This window comes from Geotrypetes seraphini, chromosome 1 (assembly GCF_902459505.1).
Source record: "Geotrypetes seraphini chromosome 1, aGeoSer1.1, whole genome shotgun sequence".
NCBI classification, from domain to species: Eukaryota; Metazoa; Chordata; class Amphibia; order Gymnophiona; family Dermophiidae; genus Geotrypetes; species Geotrypetes seraphini.
Genome location: NC_047084.1, coordinates 40,160,632 through 40,182,642, shown reverse-complemented (window position 1 = coordinate 40,182,642; position 22,011 = coordinate 40,160,632). Strand labels below are relative to the sequence as shown.

Genomic DNA, 22,011 nt, shown 5'->3' with positions numbered 1-22,011 from the left:
AAAAGTACATGTCGTGTTTGTTTTTGTATAGTTATTAACTAATATTTAACTAAGTTTTAAAGTTTTAAAGAATGTTTCCTTTATACGTAAATAAAGAAAAGTATATAAAATCGTACCCGTTTGAGGCTTTTATGTATGCAGCGGTGACGGTGATGGGGCGGTGAATGGGGTTGCAGTGGCGGTGACGGGGCGGTGAATGGGGTGGCAGTGGCGGTGACGGGGCGGTGAAGGGAATGGCGGTGACGGGGCGGTGCAGAGGATGGTGAGACGGGGACGGGGCGGTGACGGGGACCAATTTTTTCACCGTGTCATTCTCTAATCCAGGTGACACTTTGCAGCGGCAGCTTACTCTTGAGTTTGTTATGAAAATAGCTTGCAATAATGGTAGACACTTCAGATCCAGAGTCAATCAAGCAATCAATTGGCATTCCCCCTATGAGTACTTCAACAACCTCAGCCTGAGGGCCACTCCATTCTCTGGCTGTTTGAGGGCACACACTTTTCCTCCTACATTGGCAACATACCCCACTTGGCATGTGGTGGGTGGCATGGGTGGGTCCACCTCTGTGAATATTTGTGTTGAAAATATTACTTAGCTCTCCTTACATAGCCTTAGTTTGGCTCTATGCAAAGATCTCTAGCTGCTTATTTGTGGAAAAGCCCAAAAATATAAGGCAGCAGAATAAGAATACGTATTACCTAAAAAACCTTTTCAATACTGTAAAATTCTTACACTAAAAAAATGTAATGTTATGCAATATATTGCCGCAGCAATATCAACCAAACATTGTGTGGTTACATAGTTGGGTAAGCTAGAGGAAGCTCAGAAATTCATCAAATCTAACTTTCTTCTGACTGCCCAGCAGTTATGTCTACAGGGGAAGGGGGCACGACAAAAGAACAAACTACATCTGAAATCAATTCAGCAGCAAAGGGAAAAAATGTGTGTGAAGTACAATAACAATGAAATAGCAGTAGCTTTATTTAAAAAAAAAAAAAATTGTCTGCTGCCCAGAAAAGACCGTTTTCTCCTTTTGTGCCTTCGGAGGGAAAAAATATTTTGAATAATCCAAAACCTCCAACACACAAAACCCATAAATAACCTTGTGCATTCGATTACCATTAACTGCAGTGCTGTTATTGATTTTAATGCATACAACTACCAAATAAGAACGGGACTATTTTAACTCAAACTTAGACAAAGATTGGACAATATTAAATACATTCCCTCTCCCTTTATGTTTTACCTTTTTATTCTTTTCTATTAAAATATTTATTCATTCATTCATCTATACCAGGGATCTCAAAGTCCCTCCTTGAGGGCCGCAATCCAGTCGGGTTTTCAGGATTTCCCCAATGAATATGCATTGAAAGCAATGCATGCACATAGATCTCATGCATATTCATTGGGGAAATCCTGAAAACCCAACTGGATTGCGGCCCTCAAGGAGGGTCTTTGAGATCCCTTATCTATACCATTCTCCCAGAAGAGCTCAGAGTGATCTACATGAATTTATTCACATGCTACTTGTATGCCATGTTATGATATAGGAATCACTGTTCCCTCTAAGCCAGTGTCTCGCAAACTTTACGAGCTGCAGCGCACTAAACCGGCTAAATTTCAACTTTGAGCTAGTATTCTATCACAGCTTAGGCCCACCATGAAGCCATTATATAACTAGTGCTAAGCACACCCCACTGTGGCATCTACATATTGGAGAAAGTTATAGAATTCTCCTCTAAGTCTGCTGGTAACAGACTTAAAGATCTCAATACATATACTTTGGAGAAAAGGCAGTAAAAGGGGAGATATGATAGAGACGTTTAAATACCTGTGTAGCATAAATGTACATGAAGCGAGTCTCTTTTATTTTAAAAGATGCCCAGAATGAGAGTGCACAGGATAAAGTTAGGAAGTGATAGGCTCAGGAGTAATCCAAGGAAATACTTTCTTACAGAAAGGGTGGTAGATGCATGGAATAGATGCATGGACCTCCTGGTAGAGGTGGCGGAGACAGGCATGGGCAGGCACATTGGATCTCTTAGGGTAGAGGAAAAGATAGTGGGTGCTACAGATGGACTGACTGGATGGGCCATTTAGCCTTTATCTTCGGTCATAATTTTATGACTTGTGGTTAATTATTTTTGCACACCTCCCAATTTTTGCAGGATGTAGCCTCTACTGCAGACCTTCCCAAAATGTAGGTTGGGACTCCAAATGGGATCATAACAACTGCTTTGGGGGTTATGTCTAGGTGGGCTCTCCATATCACTATTCTGCACCTCCAAGTGGGTCACACAATCTTATTTGGCTGCAATTGTGGGGTCACAAGCACAAAAAGATTGGGAAGCACCATTTTCTTTCAGCAAAGCAACAGAGAAACAGCTATTTAGTCAAAACCCAGAGAATTTAAGTGCACATACTGGACAGAAGATAATGCACGTATCTTAAAGTGGCTAAATTAGCACAAGTTTGAAGCACGTGAACAGCAGTGCTTCAGCTCTAATGGCTACAAAGAAATCCAAACATCATTAGGGAAGATCCAAATTTTTTATAACATATGAGCATAATAAAAGATGACAGAAACAAACCAAAATGGTCTATCTAATTCTGAATTTTTCTTCTCATAGATTTCACTGTGATGCAGAAACAAAAGTCTTACAGACAGCAGTATTAAGGCTTTCTACCTCGTCCTTTGCAGTACAGTTACATGACAGATTTCTATAGACAAATCTCCTGTTTCATCTCAAATATTTATGCCCACAGCAATAACATATACAGTTCACTAGAGAAAATACGCAACAAAGATTCCAACGTCTTACCCCGTATTTACACTGACGGGATGTAGCTCCATACTGGAAGCGACACTGTTCATCGGCATCATACACCTGACCTGGTGCCACAACAGGATAAACAAAGTCCCGCTTGGGAGGTTCATTATCCAAGCATGTACCACGGCCTGAGCTGTTCAATGTAAAGGACAAAACAAATTAGGAAATTCTGTTGACTTCTCTAAGGAGCATTTGGAATGATCACTAATATCGAGTCAAGCTTCAACACTGTGATATGTAAAAGAAAATACCAAAGGAAACCAGTAACACGATACACCTTTTCTGAATTGTACCATTGTATTAGGAATAGAAAAGGCAAAATAAGGGGAGAGTGTGGCGCAGTGGTTAAAGCTACAGCCTCAGCACTCTGAGGTTGTGGGTTCAAACCCATGCTGCTCCTTGTGACTCTGCACAAGTCACTTACGGCTCCTTTTACTAAGCTGTGTTAGGGCTTTAACGTGCGCTACATTGCCGCCTGCACTAGACCTTAACGCCAGCATTGAGCTGGTGTTAGTTCTAGCCCCGTAGCACGGGTTTAGGGCACGCTAAAATGATGCGTGCACTAAAATCACTAACGCGGCTTAGTAAAAGGAGCCCTTAATCCCCCCCATTGCCCCAGGAACATTAGATAGATTGTGAGCCCACCAGGACAGACAGGGAAAATGCTTGAGTACCTGAATAAATCAATATAAACTACTCTGAGCTCCCCTGGGAGAAAAGTATAGAAATTGAATAAATAAATAATTATTTGCATTATTTCTACTATTATTTAGTCCCCATCTCCTTCTCTTATAAGTACCAGAGAGATGGCTTTCCCAAATATGTCTTGTGGACCCTCTACTCAAGCCTCTCTGTGCAGATCAGTCCAAATTCAATGCCTTTGACAAGGAAACAAATAGCGTTATAAAGCACAGTTACTTACCGTAACAGGTGTTATCCAGGGACAGCAGGCAGATATTCTTAACACATGGGTGACGTCACCGACGGAGCCCTCGGTACGGACCTTTTAACTAGAAGTTTCTAGTTGGCCGCACCGCGCGTGCGCGAGTGCCTTCCCGCCCGACGGAGGAGTGCGTGGTCCCCAGTTAGGATAAGCCAGCTAAGAAGCCAACCCGGGGAGGTGGGTGGGACTTAAGAATATCTGCCTGCTGTCCCTGGATAACACCTGTTACGGTAAGTAACTGTGCTTTATCCCAGGACAAGCAGGCAGCATATTCTTAACACATGGGTGACCTCCAAGCTAACAAAGAGGGAGGTGGGATGGTTGGCCATTAGGAAAATAAATTTTGTAACACAGATTGGCCGAAGTGTCCATCCCGTCTGGAGAACGCATCCAGACAGTAGTGAGTGGTGAACGTGTGAACTGAGGACCAAGTGGCCGCCTTGCAGATTTCCTCGATGGGCGTGGAACGGAGGAAAGCTACGGAAGCAGCCATAGCTCGGACTCTGTGGGCCGTGACAGTTCCTTCCAGTGAGAGACCGGCCCGAGCATAACAGAAGGCAATACAGGCAGCAAGCCAATTTGAAAGTGTCCGTTTGGAGACAGGACGGCCCAAACGGTTGGGATCGAAAGACAAAAAGAGCTGAGGGGATGTTCGGTGAGCTCTGGTACGATCAAGGTAGTAAGCAAGGGCACGCTTACAATCCAGCGTGTGCAACGCCTGTTCTCCAGGATGCGAGTGAGGCTTAGGGAAGAAAACGGGCAGCACAATGGACTGGTTGAGGTGAAAAGCTGAGACCACCTTGGGAAGGAATTTAGGGTGGGTACGCAGAACAACCTTGTCATGGTGAAAAACAGTGAACGGTGGGTCGGCAACCAGTGCATGCAGTTCGCTAACCCTCCTGGCAGAGGTGATGGCAATTAGGAAAAGCACCTTCCAGGTAAGAAGCCTGAGTGAAGCTGTGGCAAGAGGCTCAAACGGAGGTTTCATGAGAGCAGAGAGAACCACATTCAGGTCCCAGACGACAGGAGGAGGCTTGAGAGGCGGTTTGATGTTGAAGAGCCCCCTCATAAATCTGGAAACCAGAGGATGAGCCGTGAGGGGTTTTCCGAGAATAGGCTCGTGAAACGCAGTGATGGCACTGAGGTGGACTCTGATGGAGGTGGTTTTGAGGCCAGCGTTGGACAGCGAGAGCAAATATTCCAAGACAGTTTCCACCGCCAAAGAGGTGGGTTCTTGATGATGCCGGAGACACCACGAGGAGAATCTGGTCCACTTCTGATGGTAACATTGGAGAGTGGCCGGTTTCCTGGAGGCGGCCAAAATGAGGCGGACCGGTTGAGATAGATTCTCCGGAGAGGTCAGCCCGAGAGAAACCAAGCTGTCAGGTGGAGGGAAGACAGATTGGGATGCAGTAGAGACTGATTCTGCTGTGTAAGTAGAGTAGGAAACACAGGAAGAGGAATGGGCTCCCTGGAGCTGAGTTGAAGCAGGAGGGAGAACCAGTGTTGGCGAGGCCACCGAGGGGCGATGAGGATCATGGTGGCATTGTCCTTGCGGAGTTTGGACAAGGTCCGCAACATCAGAGGAAGTGGAGGGAATGCATAGAGGAACCGATCCCTCCAGTCGAGCAGGAATGCATCCGGAGCCAGACGGTGAGGAGAGAAGAGTCTGGAACAGAATTGGGGCAGCTGATGGTTGTGAGGTGCTGCAAAGAGGTCCACCTGCGGAGTGCCCCATCGAGCAAAGATGGAGAGCAGAGTCGGAGGGTCCAACGTCCACTCGTGAGGTTGAAGGATGCGGCTGAGATTGTCGGCCAGAGAGTTCTGTTCGCCCTGGATATAGACCGCCCTGAGAAAGAGATTGCGGTCCGTGGCCCAGGTCCAGATGCGCAGAGCTTCCAGACAAAGGGGGCGAGATCCGGTGCCGCCTTGTTTGTTTATGTAGTACATGGCGACTTGATTGTCTGTGCATAGGAGGAGGACTTGAGGACAGAGAAGATGTTGGAAAGCCTTGAGGGCGTAGAACATGGCTCTGAGTTCCAGGAAATTGATGTGATGACGACGCTCCTGTGGGGTCCAAAGTCCCTGGGTGCGTAGATCTCCCAGGTGAGCTCCCCACGCGTAGGGGGACGCATCTGTGGTGATGATCATAGAGTGGGGGGGCAGATGAAAAAGTAGACCCCTGGAAAGATTTGAGGAGTTCAACCACCATTGGAGAGATTGCTGAAGAGATGATGTCACAGAGATGGGATGAGAAAGAAGATCCGTAGTCTGTGACCACTGGTTGGCGAGAGTCCACTGAGGTGTACGAAGGTGGAGACGTGCCAGAGGAAGGACATGCACCGTCGAGGCCATGTGACCTAGGAGGACCATCATCTGTCGGGCAGGAATGGAGGGATGCATGAGTACCTGGCGGCAGAGATGGAGCAGGGTCTGCTTGCGATCGGAGGGGAGAAAGGCCCTCATTAGCGTGGTGTCCAGAACTGCTCCAATGAATTGAAGTCGCTGGGTGGGAAGCAAGTGCGACTTGGGGTAGTTGATCTCGAACCCCAGGAGGTGGAGGAGAGAGATGGTGTGATGAGTGGCTTGTAGCACGAGTTGAGATGAAGGTGCTTTCACCAACCAATCGTCCAAGTAGGGGAACACCTGGAGGTTGTGAGACCTGAGGAAGGCCGCTACCACTATAAGGCACTTGGTGAAGACCCTGGGCGAGGAAGCGAGGCCGAACGGTAGCACTTTGTACTGATAGTGGTGGTGCAGTACCTGGAACCGCAGGTAGCGGCGGGAACTCTGATTGATGGAGATGTGAGTGTAGGCCTCTTTGAGGTCCAGGGAACATAGCCAGTCGTGTTGAGAAAGAAGAGGGTAAAGCGTGGCAAGGGAGAGCATTCTGAACTTCTCCTTGACCAGACACTTGTTGAGGTCCCTGAGATCGAGAATGGGACGGAGGTCTCCCGTCTTTTTGGGAACCAGGAAGTAGCGGGAGTAGAATCCCTGACCCCTTTGATCTGGAGGTACTTCTTCGATGGCATTGAGAAGGAGGAGGGATTGAACCTCCCTCAGGAGGAGGGGGGTTTGAGAGGAGTGTGAAGCAGACTCTACGGGAAGATTGTCCGGAGGAAGAGTCTGGAAGTTGAGAGAGTAGCCGTGGCGGATGATGTTGAGGACCCACTGGTCTGACGTGATGACTTCCCAACGGCTTGAGAAAATGGTGAGACGACCCCCTATAGGCTGTGGAAGAGGCAGCGAGGGTGGATGACTGGCTATGCCCTGGAGAGAAGAGTCAAAAGGGCTGAGATTGTTTCGCAGGCTGAGAAGGCTTAGAGGGTTGAGTGGCCTGAGATCGAGCCTGGGCATGGTGCTGCTGTTGACGGGGTCGTCGAGATTGTTGAGGAGGCGGATTGAGAGGCCTGGCGGAGAACCTCCTCTGGTAAGATGATTGAGGCCGATAGGGTCGAGTAGGCGGAGCCTTCTTCTTCGGCTTGATTAGGGTGTCCCATCTGGTCTCATGGGCCGAGAGTTTCTGGGTGGTGGAATCCAGTGACTCTCCAAAGAGTTCATCCCCGAGACAGGGGGCGTTGGCCAAACGATCCTGGTGGTTGATGTCCAGGTCGGAGACTCTGAGCCAGGCTAAACGACGCATGGCTACGGCCATGGCAGAGGCCCGAGAGGTGAGCTCGAAGGAGTCGTATATTGAGCGGACCATGTATTTACGCATCTGGAGAAGGCCAGAGATGTGTTGTTGGAATAATGGGACCTTGCGCTCAGGAAGGTACTTCTGGAGGGCAGACAGTTGTTGGACCAAATGTTTCAGATAGAAAGAGAAATGGAAGGAATAGTTGTTTGCCCTGTTGGCGAGCATGGCATTCTGGTAAAGCCTCTTGCCAAACTTGTCCATGGTCTTACCTTCTCTGCCAGGAGGGGTAGAGGCATAGACACTGGAGCCCTGAGTCTTTTTCAAGGTGGATTCCACCAGAAGGGACTCATGAGGCAATTGGGATTTGTCGAATCCAGGAATAGGAATGACACGGTAAAGGTTGTCCAGTTTACGGGGGGCTCCCGGTACCGTGAGGGGATTTTCTAAGTTTTTATAGAATGTTTCCCGTAGGATGTCATGCACGGGAAGCTTGAGGAACTCCTTAGGAGGTTGCTCAAAGTCTAAGGCCTCTAGAAAGGCTTGGGACTTTTTTGAGTCAGATTCTAGAGGAAGTGACAGGGCAGCAGACATTTCTCTCAGAAATTTAGAAAAAGAGGACTGCTCTGGTTTGGAGGTGGCATCGGGTGCCGATGGTTCCTCATCAGACGAGGAGGGATCCTCCTCGGTACCGAGAGGAGTGTCCTCCCATAAGTCAGGGTCCCGGACCTCTGGTGCATGTCGAGACACCGGGGTGGAGGGCGCGGTATGGCGAGTCTTGGACAAAGATTTTCCAGAGCGCACCGAAACGGTACCAGGGGAGGAGGATCGGCGTCTATCTCGGTCCCGAGAAGAGTGCCGCACCGCCTGGTGCCGAGGAGGATCCAATGTGGCCTGAGAAAGAACCACGGGATCGCTATGAAGTTGTTGGGCCGAAAGGATCGGCATGGAGGTGTTCACCGGTACCGAAGGAGTGGACACCGGGGGCTCGGTACGGGGCTCGGGCCGGTCTGGTACCGGAAGGAGCGGTGCCAGGATAGTGGGCAGCAGTTGTTCAAGCTGTTTCTTCAACTGCTCCTGGAGTTGAGCCTTTAAGATGGCCGAGATACGGTCATCGAGGGGTGGCATCGGAACCGCTTTCTTTTTCTTCGGTTCCTTAGATGCCGCTCCACGCCCCGGCGATGAGGAGGCCGATGACGAGGCACTCACCGAGATCGGGGCGGAGCGTTTGCGGGACCGGTTCGATGCCGGTAAGGACGGTGTCGCCACCGTAGCTGGAGGGCGCTCGAGGGAAGAGGAAGGCTTCTTAGCCGGCTTACCTGGCGCCAGCGACGCCGATGCGGGGTCGGTCGGTGTCGAGGACGACGGTGCCGATTTTTGAGGTACCGCCGTTGAAGGTGAGGAGTCCATCGCCGACTCGGTGCCGAAGAGAAGAGTTTGTTGAATTCTTCGGTTTTTAAGAGTTCTCTTTTTAAGAGTGGCACAGCGGGTGCAGGAATCCGCCCGATGCTCCGGACCCAGACACTGCAAACACCAATTGTGTGGGTCAGTAATGGAGATCGGGCGTGCACACCGCTGGCACTTCTTAAAACCGACCTGCGGGGGCATGAAGGGGAAGACAGCCTCCGCAAAATCGAAGCCCGAGGCCTGTATACTGGCAACAGGCCCCGCCGGGGCAAAACGAAAGAAAAAAGGGAAAAAGCAAAGTTTTTTTTTTTTTTTTTGCAAATCAAAGAAAAAATAAACCCGAAGGTAAAGAAAGAAAAAATAAGGAAAAAAGCGCGAGCGGGAAGGCAAAAAAGTGGTTTCAACAGCCGTTGAAAAAACACACGCGTCTTCTTCGCTCCGCGGAAACGAAGAAACTGGGGACCACGCACTCCTCCGTCGGGCGGGAAGGCACTCGCGCACGCGCGGTGCGGCCAACTAGAAACTTCTAGTTAAAAGGTCCGTACCGAGGGCTCCGTCGGTGACGTCACCCATGTGTTAAGAATATGCTGCCTGCTTGTCCTGGGATAAAGCATATGTTTCAAAATTCAGTTTATAAGTAGGTTTAACTACCTTAGCTGTGGTTATACAAAAGAGTCCTTAAGTCATTAGTAGTATGTTGTCTCTCATGGAATAAAAATGTTTTAGCTCAGGACTTCATTTTTGGAAAAAAAAAAAAAAAAAGTGGTAGATAGATATGGGGCTATCTCATAAAACTGGGCACCAAAATGTGGGCGTAATACTGAGATGTGTGTGCAACTTAACTGATTAATGAGCCAGTTAACAACACATTAATAGGCACTAACAATCAACTGTATTGTGGTTTTATTTATTATTCACATTATACTGGGTGTAACACTGGACCAGAGCCTAACTATGAAAGACCAGGTGGACTCCATAATCAGAAAGGGTTTCTTCACTCTCTGGAAGCTTCGGTCCATTAGAGCATATTTTGATGTGTCATCATTCAGAATTCTGGTACAATCCCTCATACTGAGCCAACTTGATTACTGTAACATCGCCTACTTGGCAATTTCCCTAAAGAATACACGGCGACTACAATTAGTGCAAAATACAGCGATCACACTGATCCTCGGGTTGAAGAAGTTCGACCATGTCACACCTTCCTACCGACTTCTGCATTGGCTGCCAATGGAGGCACGTGCGAAGTTCAAGTTTGGTTGTTTCTGTTACAAGGTACTATTCAGTTTAGTCCCTAAATACATAACTGACCTTTTCTCTTTCTCAGCCAACAGACATAAGAGAAGTTCACACTCAAATTTTGTCTCCCTTATGGTTAGAGGATGTAAATTCAAAAGACATCATCAACATCTCCTCTCACACCAGGCAGCATTATGGAGTAAAGATCTAGAACAATTGCTTACATTTACTACTTATGGGGAATTTAGGAAACGCCTAAAAACATATCTGTTCCTAAAGTACTTAGGCAACTAACCTCATCCCACAATAACTGATCCCTAGAGTTGTTAATCACTAGTTTCTAACTTTGCTAATTCCACTCAACTTGTAGCATCTTTCAATCAATGTTAACCAGCAGAACATTGCTAAATCCATTCAAACTGTAACATCTTCTAATTATTGTAAACCGCATAGAACTTCATGATCCTGTGGTATATAAACTGTTATATGATTATTATTATTATTATTTTATAAAGCTAAGTACAAATTAACAAACTTAATAAATGTCATTACAAAACGTAAAACCATACAGAAGTACAATCTAAAAAACATAATGATAAAAACGGCTAGCAGCAATTAAGCATCAATATTCAAAGCATGTCTTCACATAGCCAGAACCATAGTCCTTCATTCTCCACCAATATTTCATTTTGCAAAACAGATAATGAAAAATTGATGTTAATTCAGATTTGCACACAACCCAACAAGGGACATGGCTATGGAATGGGTATGAACACATCAAGGGCATTCCAAAAATTTGAATGCAGTATTATAGAATACCGAGATGTGCATCCGAATTGGCGCTATAAATAGTCTATTGTCTATAAATAACATTGGGTGCTGATTTTTTTTCTGGTGCCCAAATTTGGATGCGATTTACTGAACCTAGTCCTACTAGTTCTAAAAAGGCAATTCTATAACTCGGTACCTGCATTTACTCACTGCTTGTGCACATAGCTATATAAAACACCGATGCTTTCACGGGTAAATGTGGAAGTCTGTTCCCTTCCATTAGCCTCGTATTTTAGAAAATGTGCCTGTTTCCCCTTCCATTTGTTTTTATCCTCTTCCCATCTTTTTTCTATCTAAATATTGTACTTCTGCCCAGTTACCTCTCATATCAGTAAGTCATTATTTGTCAGTGCGTCAGACTGTTAGTGCTATTGTATTGAAATTTATTTTTAATATATTTTTTATAATTTATTTTTATACTATGTAAAACCACTTTGATATCTGATAAGGCGGTATATCAAATTTTTAATAAACCTGAAACCTGAAGCACATTTTTTATTATGTCCCTCTATGTATATTGGCATTAGACCCCTAGTAGATATTGAGTTAGGATAAAAACTTGTACTGTATGTTTAACCTATAACCCGTTTTGAGCTCTTTGGGGACAATGGGATAGAAAATGAATTAAATAAAGGGATTGGGACTTGTATACTGTCTTTTTGTAGTTTTACAACCACATTCAAAGCGGTTTACATACAGGTACTTCAAGCATTTTCATTATCTGTCCTGGTGGGCTCACAATCTATCTAATGTACCTGGGGCAGTGGAGGATTAAGTGACTTGCCCAGGGTCACAAGGAGCAGCGCAGAGTTTGAACCCACAATTTCAGGGTGCTGAGGCAGTACTTCTAACCACCATACCACACTCTTCTCTATGTACTAAGTAGTCCATGCCCATTCCATAACCAATAACAAGCTATGCAGTTCGCATGTGAGATGGTACATGTCATGCTAGTGCAGTACAGATTACTGTGCTCTTGTGCTAACAGCATATGCCAATTCATGCCCTAACTGGTTTAGCAAACAGGTCCTATATAGGCTCCTGTTTTACAATTTCTGTTTTTCAAAGTAAACCTTGACCTTATAATACAATTCCATGTGGCAGAACCAGAAATGCAAAGCAAGCCAGGAGACTAACTGGGTTCTCTTGTATGGAAATAAAAAGGAATAAATATGTCTTAGCGTCAGACAGTCTGTATAAAACAGGACAGATGTTTTTCTTTTTTTGCCCTTCTCTCTCTTTTTAATTTTTATTTCACATGTGAAAACATTTGACTTTTTAAGGAATTTCTATGCCAATATTTAACAATTTTCTTCTACCAACATTCCTTTAAAATATGCCAAAACTTGTGGGGCTCCCTCTCCGTATCCTTTCCATTCTCTTTGCCAGAAGAAAATTATTTTATTAGTATTGCTTTGGACATCATAATTCCAGTTTTTCTCAACAGATAAATTCACATTAAATAATTATTTTAGGCATTATTCTATTTGCTTTCAAAGATTTTGTTATCATTTTGTTGATAAAATATTGCTTTTATCCCACCTCATCAGATGGCGGTAGGAACAACTGATGCACAGCTGAATCCTAGCCCTCTTTATTCAATTTCCTCAAGAAACAAGTGCTGGAAATGAAAGGGAAGTTATAAGGCTCAGAAGCATCCATGACAATAAGAACTACATCCATGGTATCTAAGAGAAAATTCTAATAGAGAAGAAAGGAAAACTGGACCAATGACAATACCTACACTTAAAGTATTACATCCAGTACACTCTACACCAGTGGTTCCCAACCCTGTCCTGGAGGACCACCAGCCAGTCAGGTTTTCAGGATAGCCCTAATAAATATGCATGAGGAAGATTTGCATGCCTGTCACCTCTATTATATGCCAATCTCTCCCATGCATATTAGGGCTATTCCGAAAACCCGACTAACTGGTGGTACTCCAGGACAGGGTTGGTAACCACTACTCTACACCCTAGCTCTACCATTCCTCGAGCTGAAGAATCAAAATGCAGACCTGGATGGTGGAAATGGAGTAACCATCCTAGGAATAGGAATAACCAGAAAAATAGCATGGCACAGTGAATACAGGCTGAAGAGCCTATTAGACAAAATCGGGGTGGGAAAGGGGGGTCTCTAAAACTGATTTTGATGGTTTCTATGGGTAAGGAAAGGGTCCCCCACCCCTAAAATCTTAATTTCAGAATTTTTTTGATCCCCATTAACTCCCACAGGCTGTTTTTAGCACCAAAATTACTGCCATAGTGGTCATCTTAGATTTCCTGATTTTGAAATAAAAGCCTCTGTCTGCCTCAAATCAACTTAAATTGACACAAAATTATACTAAATGGACTCCTCAGGCAAGGATACCTTGGATTCATGCCAGTTTTGTACTGGACGGCTGCCCAAGGACCTGCTGTGTCCCATGTGCCAAGCAGCATGTGAGATGGAATGGGAGCCACTGGCTTAGCCTCCCCCAGTTCCTCTGGGGGCAAGGGCTAAGTCTGAAATCCCAGTGTGAGCGGGCAAATGGAGAACTTGTGTCCCCAGTGAAGCACAGCTACACATCTGTTGGCAAACCCCAGAAGGGACCACAAGTACAGGGGTCCTACACAGCGACCTGGACAGGGTTTTGGTCCCTACCCACTGCTCACACCTGAAAATAACTAAACCAACCACAAAGACACTGCACTAGTGTGGTTGTTTTGCTATAATCTAAAACTAAGAGCTCATACTTCAGCACTGCCCCAGCGATTCCATATATTCACTCACTCCACCTGTGTACCACTCAAATAAACAACACAAACTCAAACCCCCATCTCCTCCTCCACACTTACTTCCTATTCAAATCAACCTTCAATCATAATCACCCACCCCACCTTAAAGACATCACATCCACCAACTGATTCCACTACCGATATAAACCTTGTGTACACTAACCTATCTAGAACAACCTCACCCAGATATCAATTTCCTCTCCTATTTCATGACCCATCACGCAATCAAAGGCACCCTTTTCAACACTCTCCTATACAAATCTGAACAGGTCTGGAATAACCTAATCATTACTTCAAACCCATTCCCCTCAGACTTTCAAGATCTGTCACTTACCTCTGATTTCAGCAAACAGAACACAACAATCAACACGCACACACCACAACTAGATGGTTTACATCTCTCTATAGCAAAACAGATATCAATCTCCTAGCTCTTCATATCTCTCTCACCTACTAGTGCCTAAACCACCATCATGAAATGGTCTCATATGTTACCCATTTTCCTTCTTGGACTATTCAACCTAGCTACTGATCACCAACCAACCAACTAACTCCTCTCATCCAATGTGGCATCCCACATATCACAACCACCACTCACATAGACCCTCTCCACCTATCAACTAATACACCATGAATAATCCAAATTCAACTCATAAAACAATCCCCACAATCACCGGAAACCACCCAGCTAATAAAAGGAAACCCAAAACCCCACCATACAGAACCGCTACCAACTTGTGAAGAATCCCCTTAGACCTATAACCCCCTAAAGAAAGAACAACCATCCCAGTCCCATGCATTTATCCCAATGCCAAGTCAGTAGCCACAAACTCCTACTAATAAATGATTTGATTTCCCAAACACCGGACTCACCTTCTTCACAGAAACTGGCTAAAAGAGTTTGCAAGTCCAGAACTCCCTCACCTATGTCCACTGGGATACAGCATTATCTATACACCATGACCAAACAAATGGGGAGGTGGCTTCACTCTGATCTACAAAAGTTCCTTCCACATCTCACTATCTGACTCTGCAATACAACTGGTATTAGAATACATGATCTGTAAGTTAGAAGATAAATCAAGAATACACTCCAGCAGCATTGAATTGTTACCAATATATCAACTCCCAGGACCCTGTTCCATCAGTGCCACAAAAATACAGAAAATTATCTCAAATATAACTTGTCAATATACCAAACTGATAGTCATAGGAGATATAAACATCCCACTTGAGTCCCAGGACAACACAATCTCTACAGAAACTTCTACAGGTTCTTACTGGACAGCCAACTAGACTTGAAGGCATCAGGACCTATACATGAAAAAAAAAGTCACACCCTGGACTTCATACCTTCAAACTACCCTAAACTCATAACAGAAATAACTGGACAACAGTCCCTTGGTCACTACTTATTATCTTTCAGCCTCAACCTCCAGAAGGAAAAACACACCATCAAAACCACCACTGGGAAACCTCTAACAAGAGGCAAGATTGACGCCAATGAATTCTGGAACAAGGCCTTTGAAATGTTAGATATCACTTCAACCAGCCTCATAGCCTCACTCAACACTTGGAACAAAACAATAGAGCAAATCCTCAACTCAGTTGCACCATTACGTCGAAAAGGTAAAATATCAACCTTGGTTCATGGATGCCCTAAAAGCAGAAAACACTCTTGTAGAAGAGACAGGCAAAAGAGCAATCACCCAGAACATGTCAATATGGAGATTGGCTATCAACAAATACAAATTCCATATTGCTGAGGCCAAAAAAATTCCACTACACTCTAGAAATTGAGAGCAATAACTTTGACATAAAAAAGTTATTCCATCTAATGAGTTATCACGACTTCACTCCCAATCCTAGGTCAGCCATTGACTCCCAACCTAATGCACAGATCCTAGTGGACTTCTTTCAAAACAAGATTTAAAAAGTTCAATCAGAAGTTTAAAAAGCTACTGTCGCTGCCCCTATATCTTTCCAACCAAGCAATACACCTCAAGAATCGAACCCAGCAAACCAAATCTGAAGTATTTTAAGAACATAATAGCCTTACTGGATCAGACCAATGGTCCATCAAGCCCACTAGCCTGTACTCACAGTGGCCAATCCAGGTCACTAGTACCTGACCAAAACCCAAAGAGTAACAACATACCATACTACCGATCCAGGGCAAGCAGTGGCTTCCCCCATGTCTTTCTCAATAACAGCCTTTATCCAAAACAACTACAGTTACTCTCTTGAAAAAACTATTCACTTTCAGCAGTATACTTGACTGATGCCCTGTCTACTTGCAGAAGGCTGACCATATCATAGAATGGCTAACAAAACTCTTAAACAATCTTCTTCACCATGGCCAACTACCATCTCAAATGGGGCAAATTGCTCTCATGCCTCAAAGCCCAGAATGTAGACCTCTCTAACCCCTCAAATTACAGACCCATAGCAGGAATCCTAATACTAACCAAACTTCTTGAAATGCACATCAGCAATAACTCTCCACCTACATCCTACTCAATTTGGATTCCACTCAAATCACAGCACAGAGATCCTGTTATTGACATTAACTACCAAAATCAAGCAATACTTGAGCATCAGCTGCCAGGCTATTCTCCTTCAATTTGATATATCAACAGCATTCGACTCAGTCGACCACCATCTATTTCCAGCCAAACTCAATGAAATAGGCATTGATGGAACCATCCTGAACTGGTTTAAAGACTTCCTACAAAACAGACAATAGCTTGTCTACAAAGATGAAGTGTTTTTAAAAAACTGGCAAGCGTTCTGTGACATACCACAAGGATCACCGTTATCACCAATTCTTTATAACCTTTTCATGAGCTCACTAGGCCATATCAAATTCGACAACAATGAATGCATATTTTCATATGCAGATGACATTCTTCTACTCATCCCAATTAATCAGGACCCTAACGACAAAATGCTGAAAATATCAAATGGAATAGACAAAATACAGAGATGGGCCGCATCCAACAAACTCAAACTTTAGTTTTCTGCTTCAAACTAAATGCGGACAAAACCAAAGTTCTATGGTTTCATAACGCTGCACACATGGTTCCTCCCACTGTAACTCTAACCTCAGGATCCAAGCTGGATATCAACAAGACATCCAAGGTTCTTGGAGTCATACTCGACTCCACCCTATCGTACGAATCTCAAGTATTCAACCTAAGGAAGAAAACCTTCTACAATATGAGAAGACTAAGACTTATCAGACCCTTTTTTCAAGAGTGCTTTGCCATACTGATGCAAATGCTTATACTATCCCAGCTGGATTATTGTAACTCCCTCTATGCAGGTCTAAACTCTACTTTCTTAAATAAACTATTGATGATTTCAAAACAGGACAGTCATACTAATATTCAAATTTTTTAAAAATTGACTCTGTCTCACTTTACTATAAGAACTTACACTGGATGCCTGTCGAAACTCGTATCACCTTCAAACTATCATGCATAATGTTCCAAATCTTATAAGCAAAAACCGCTGAACCACTCATATACTTATTCTTCAATTCCTGGTCTATATGAACCAGAAAACTGAAATCACTTCAACTGCTCCTCTCACCTCCCAAAGGGGTTAAATACAAACCCATATTTGACTCACTCTTCACATATCTTGGCACCAAGACCTGGAACAACCTCCCAACTGACATCAGGAAGGAAACATTCTACAACAGATTCAAAAAAAAAATTTAAAAACTCTCTTCTTTGAAAGCATACACACCATAGACAACTAGCTCAAAATACCTAAAGTTACTAAACTCCATACTCTACTCAAGTGCTATAGCAGTATAGTCATAGAACCTCCATTCTCTCTTCCCTGTTTCTCTATTCAGAATTCTACCCTCCTCAAACTGTTATAATGTACATGTAGCATATACATGCTGTAATTCCTTATATTATAAGTTGCCTTGAACCTGTTTAGGCATAGTGTGACTCAGAAACACTAGATTAGATTGGAGAATTTATCAGTATGATGTACGAAGCGTACTTGAATTACAGCAGCCACAGTGACTCCTCGGGAGTTGCGGCGCTGGTTGCGCCAGGGATCCCCCCAAGAGCATTTTTCCTTTCAGCAGAGCCATACACAAGAGGTGGGGGTTAAATCAGAGGACTGTGATAAAGTGTATGCCTTTACTGTCCCAGTCTGGGTGCTCAGTAGTCAGGGATTCTGTTTTTTGCCTGGAAGGCTCAGACCCCGAGCAGGTGGCAGTCCTGGATCTCAGAGAGGACCTGACTAAGCACCAGCTGTTTAAGCTGGCAGCATTGTTGGAATTAATTATGGAGTCTCTTCATGAATTAAAGATAGACTCCTCAGTAAAACCGACGGCGCTTTCCCCAAACTGCGAATAACAGCTGAAAAGTTATTCATGGTTTTTCCATATTAGTACCCATTGGCCGCCCACATCCACCACGAATACGGAGGGAGAAGTGTACATCAACTGTTTCCGATGTTTCCTGTGAGACCTCACTAAAGCTCCATTTGAGCCTCTGGAGAAGGCATCTTTGATGGACCTGACAATTAAGATGGTGTTTCTGGTGGTGGTCACATGCAGCATGATGAGTGTTGGAACTGCATGCATTATCCTGCAGAGAACCCTTCCTCGGGATTTTGGAGAATGAGATAGTACTATGTATAGTCCCCTCTTTCTTTCCCAAGGTAGTCTTGAGTTTCCAGGTCAACCATGAAATATGGCTACCTGCCTTCATGCCCTCAGGATCCAAGAACAATGACTAAGTCCTGAAATTGCTGGATGTTGGCAGAGTATTGCTTCAGTATCTGGAAGGCACCAATAAGTTTTGTCACCAATAAGTTTTGTCTGTTGAATCATCTCTTTGTGCTAGCAGGATCTACCCGTCAGGGCCACCTGGCTTCAAAAGTGACCCAGATGGATTCATATGGTCATTTCTTCAGCCTATATTGGGTACGGAAAGCAACCTCTTATATCCTTAAAGGTGCATTCCACTAGGGGAGTAGCATCCTTTTGGGCAGAGGCTAGAGCAGTTTTCCCTAAAGAAATTTGCAGAGCGGCCACACAGTCCTCGCTTTATACTTTCATAAAGTTTTATAAGGGTGGACCTAGCAGCAAAATTAGATTCCACGTTTGGGTCTTCCATACTTTCAGAAGACTCATCTGTCCTGCCCTAGATTCCAGGGACTGTTTTGACACGTCTCAAGTGTCCAAGAATGATGTGCTTATTGCACTAGAAGGAAAGATTATATACTTACCTTGATAAACTTCTTTCTAGTAAATGGCACATCATTCTTGAAGCCTCCCTGTCAGATGTTCTTTAGCCTGCTTTCCGTCTCAGACATGCATGATTGCAAGATATCTTGTTTCTATCCAGCAAGATCCAGGATAGAGAAGACTATTACTATCATGAAGGGATCAAGGAGTATCATTCAGAGCTCCAGGAGTGTCAGTGCAAGTTGCACTCAGGTAGGTTGCTTGTTTGTTTCCTCCTAGTTATATTTGTTTAAAAAATTAGTGATTATTCTGTGTTAAGTGTTTTGATATGAGCAAAAATGAGTTGTTTGTGAGAATGTGTGCCTGCTGTTTTTGGAGAACACCTGATACAGGTAAGTAACTTTGCTTTCTCTGAGGATAAGGAAGCATAACATTCTCACATGTGGGTCTCCCAAGCTGCCAGGATCATGACTCTGGATCAATATAATGGATATATCAATATAACCCTGACAAAACCCCAGAGGGCTGGAGGAAAAGTTGGCACTCAGGAAGTAAAAAGATTCTATAGAACTGCTTGCCCAAACCAAATGTCTCTGGAATTTTGCTTTAGTAGTAAGATGTAAAAGTATGAATTGAAGACCAAGTAGCTGCTTTGCAAATGTCTTCAATAGATGTAGTCAACTAAAAATAACAGGGTACTGAAATTTCAAAAAATGAGAGGGAGAAACGGTATATCTTGCATACCAAATGAATAAAAAAATGTCAAAAACTCACTCTATATCATATTTATGCATTTATATTTACTGATTCCATACGCTAGAGACATGAAGCTCTATGGGGAATGAATCCCCCTCGTGGAGCTTACCATCCAGTACCATCAGTTGGTCAGAGTTGGTCTTTAAGCCAGAATTAGAGAGAAGGAGAAGGTGGTCCAGAAAGGATGGGATTGGATATGTAACAGGCTACAGAGAATGTAGTACACACCAGGCAGAAAATCTGGTTCATTTGAAGCGATAACATCACTGCGTGAAAGATTTTCTGGATGCTTATATGGCTCAGAAAAATCTGCAGCAGAGAGACTGAAGGAATCTACCTACTTGGTGAAAGATACTATGCTTGAATGCTAATGAGCAAGAGTTCAGATGAAGGAGAGAGCTGTCGTTCTGTGTGATTAACATTGGGAATGACTGCAAGTGGCTGGGTTCTTGGTTTGAGAGCTCTAGAAGGAGGGGAGACCAAGGAAAACATGGCCAACAAGGTGCTATGAGAATCATGGTGCCAGCCTAATATTGAAGCATCTGTGGTGAGAAGTTTTTGATATTGAAGGGTTTGATAGTGAAGACCTTGAATGAGGTTGGAAGGAACCATCCATTATTGGCAGGAGTGACAGAAGTCTGAGGTGACTTGGAAAAGATCCTGTGGCCTGAGATCATTGAGTCAACAGAGTTCATTGTGGAATTCTGAAAAGGAGACGAGCAAATAAAGTGATGTGTACTGTGGAGGCCACGTGGTCTAGAAGGTATAGCATTTGAAGTGCTTTTATGAGTGGATAGGGTGGAAACTGTAAGGCACAGATGAAGGAGATTTCTGCTGTGGCAGGAAAGCTGGACCTTGAGCAGTGTCCAAGAGAGCTCCTATGGACTCCAACATCTTTGTCGGGTGCAGATGTGATTTTTGGTAGTTTATGGCAAACTCTAGCAGCTCTAGGAGATGAACTGTTGCATTGATGGCATGCTGAGCTAGTAATGATGATGAAGCCTTGATTAATCAATTATCTAATCATGGAAATACATGAAACCCCAATGAATGAAGAACTTCTACCACCTTCACCATTACCACTAGGCATTATGTGAAAACACGAGCAGCTGAAGCCAGATCGAAGGATAGGACTTTTTATTGGAAATGTTGAGATCCAATGGGAAAGCGAAGATATTGTCTATGAGCAAGTAGAATGGATATATCATATATACTCAAACAAAAACAGATTTTGGGGCCAAAACAGGCCCACAAATGGGGTTCTCAATTTATATTCTAGTCCCATCCTTCTAAGCCTCCATAGTTAAAAAAAAAAAAAAGTGGATGCCGTGAGTTCCTGTGGCAACCTCATTTGAGGAGAGTGTGGCACAGTGGTTAAAGCTACAGCCTCAGCACCCTGAGGTTGTGGGTTCAAACCCACACTGCTCCTTGTGACCCTGGGCAAGTCACTTAATCCCCCCATTGCTCCAGGAACGTTAGATAGATTGTGAGCCCGCCGGGACAGAGAGGAAAACTGCTTGAGTACCTGAATAAATGCATGTAAACCGTTCTGAGCTCCCTTGGGAGAATGGTATAGAAAAAATTTGGTATTGTTGCAAAGTTAAGGCACTCAAAGAGTTCTGATCAAGGTTCCTCCTCTGTTTCCATTTTGATGAGCAATGCCTGCCTGCCCCATCCGTCTTATGAAGCGAGTAAAAGAGATGCTCTCAGGTGAAGATGTAAGAGTACATTGTGGAGGAGAAGGTGAAGGATCAGAAGGACTCTTCTGCTAAGTATTCTGGCAACTCTTCATTTGAATGGATGGAGATATATGTTATGTTATGTGTGATGTTATATCTTGCCAAATCCTTTGGAGTGGAGTTCGAGGTGGGTTACAATCGCATTTCATTAGATAAAAATAAGCATACAATTCAAAGTTAAAGTCAGTTTAAGCTCCTAACATACAGTTCTGATAAAGTGGGTTACAAATAACATTTTCACTTCACAGAGATAATCATACAGTGCAAAATCATGGTCAGACTAAACCCTAACCAAGGATTTCTAAAAAAGCCATGTTTTCAGAATTTTTTGAAACAGAGTGTACATTGTAGGCATATGAATCTCCATGGGTAGAAGGTTCCAGACTTTTGTAGTTTGATAGTTAAATGAATTACAGTAAATCATCTTGTATTTTCTATCTTTAAGAGATGGGAATGATAATATCAAGCGATCAGAGTTTTAACATTCAACAGAATTGCCTAGAAATTCAGTGAATCTAGGGAAACTATCAGGAGCCTCTTAAATGTTAAACAGTATAACTTGAATTTGACCCACTTTTCTACTGGGAGCCAATGTTAACTTCATAATCATTGGAGTAATGTGATCACATCTTGAT

General features: G+C 43.9%; 1 protein-coding gene across 5 annotated transcripts in view; it reads right to left on the bottom strand.

Moving 5' to 3' along the window:
• ADAMTS6 (ADAM metallopeptidase with thrombospondin type 1 motif 6) overlaps positions 1-22,011 on the bottom strand; it is a 662,036-nt gene that overhangs the window by 293,897 nt on the left and 346,128 nt on the right. For all 5 annotated transcript variants that reach the window (XM_033930281.1, XM_033930272.1, XM_033930267.1 and 2 more), the window contains one exon: positions 2,824-2,965. In XM_033930281.1, coding sequence (XP_033786172.1) covers positions 2,824-2,965 — 142 coding nt within the window. The remainder of the gene's footprint in view (positions 1-2,823; positions 2,966-22,011) is intronic.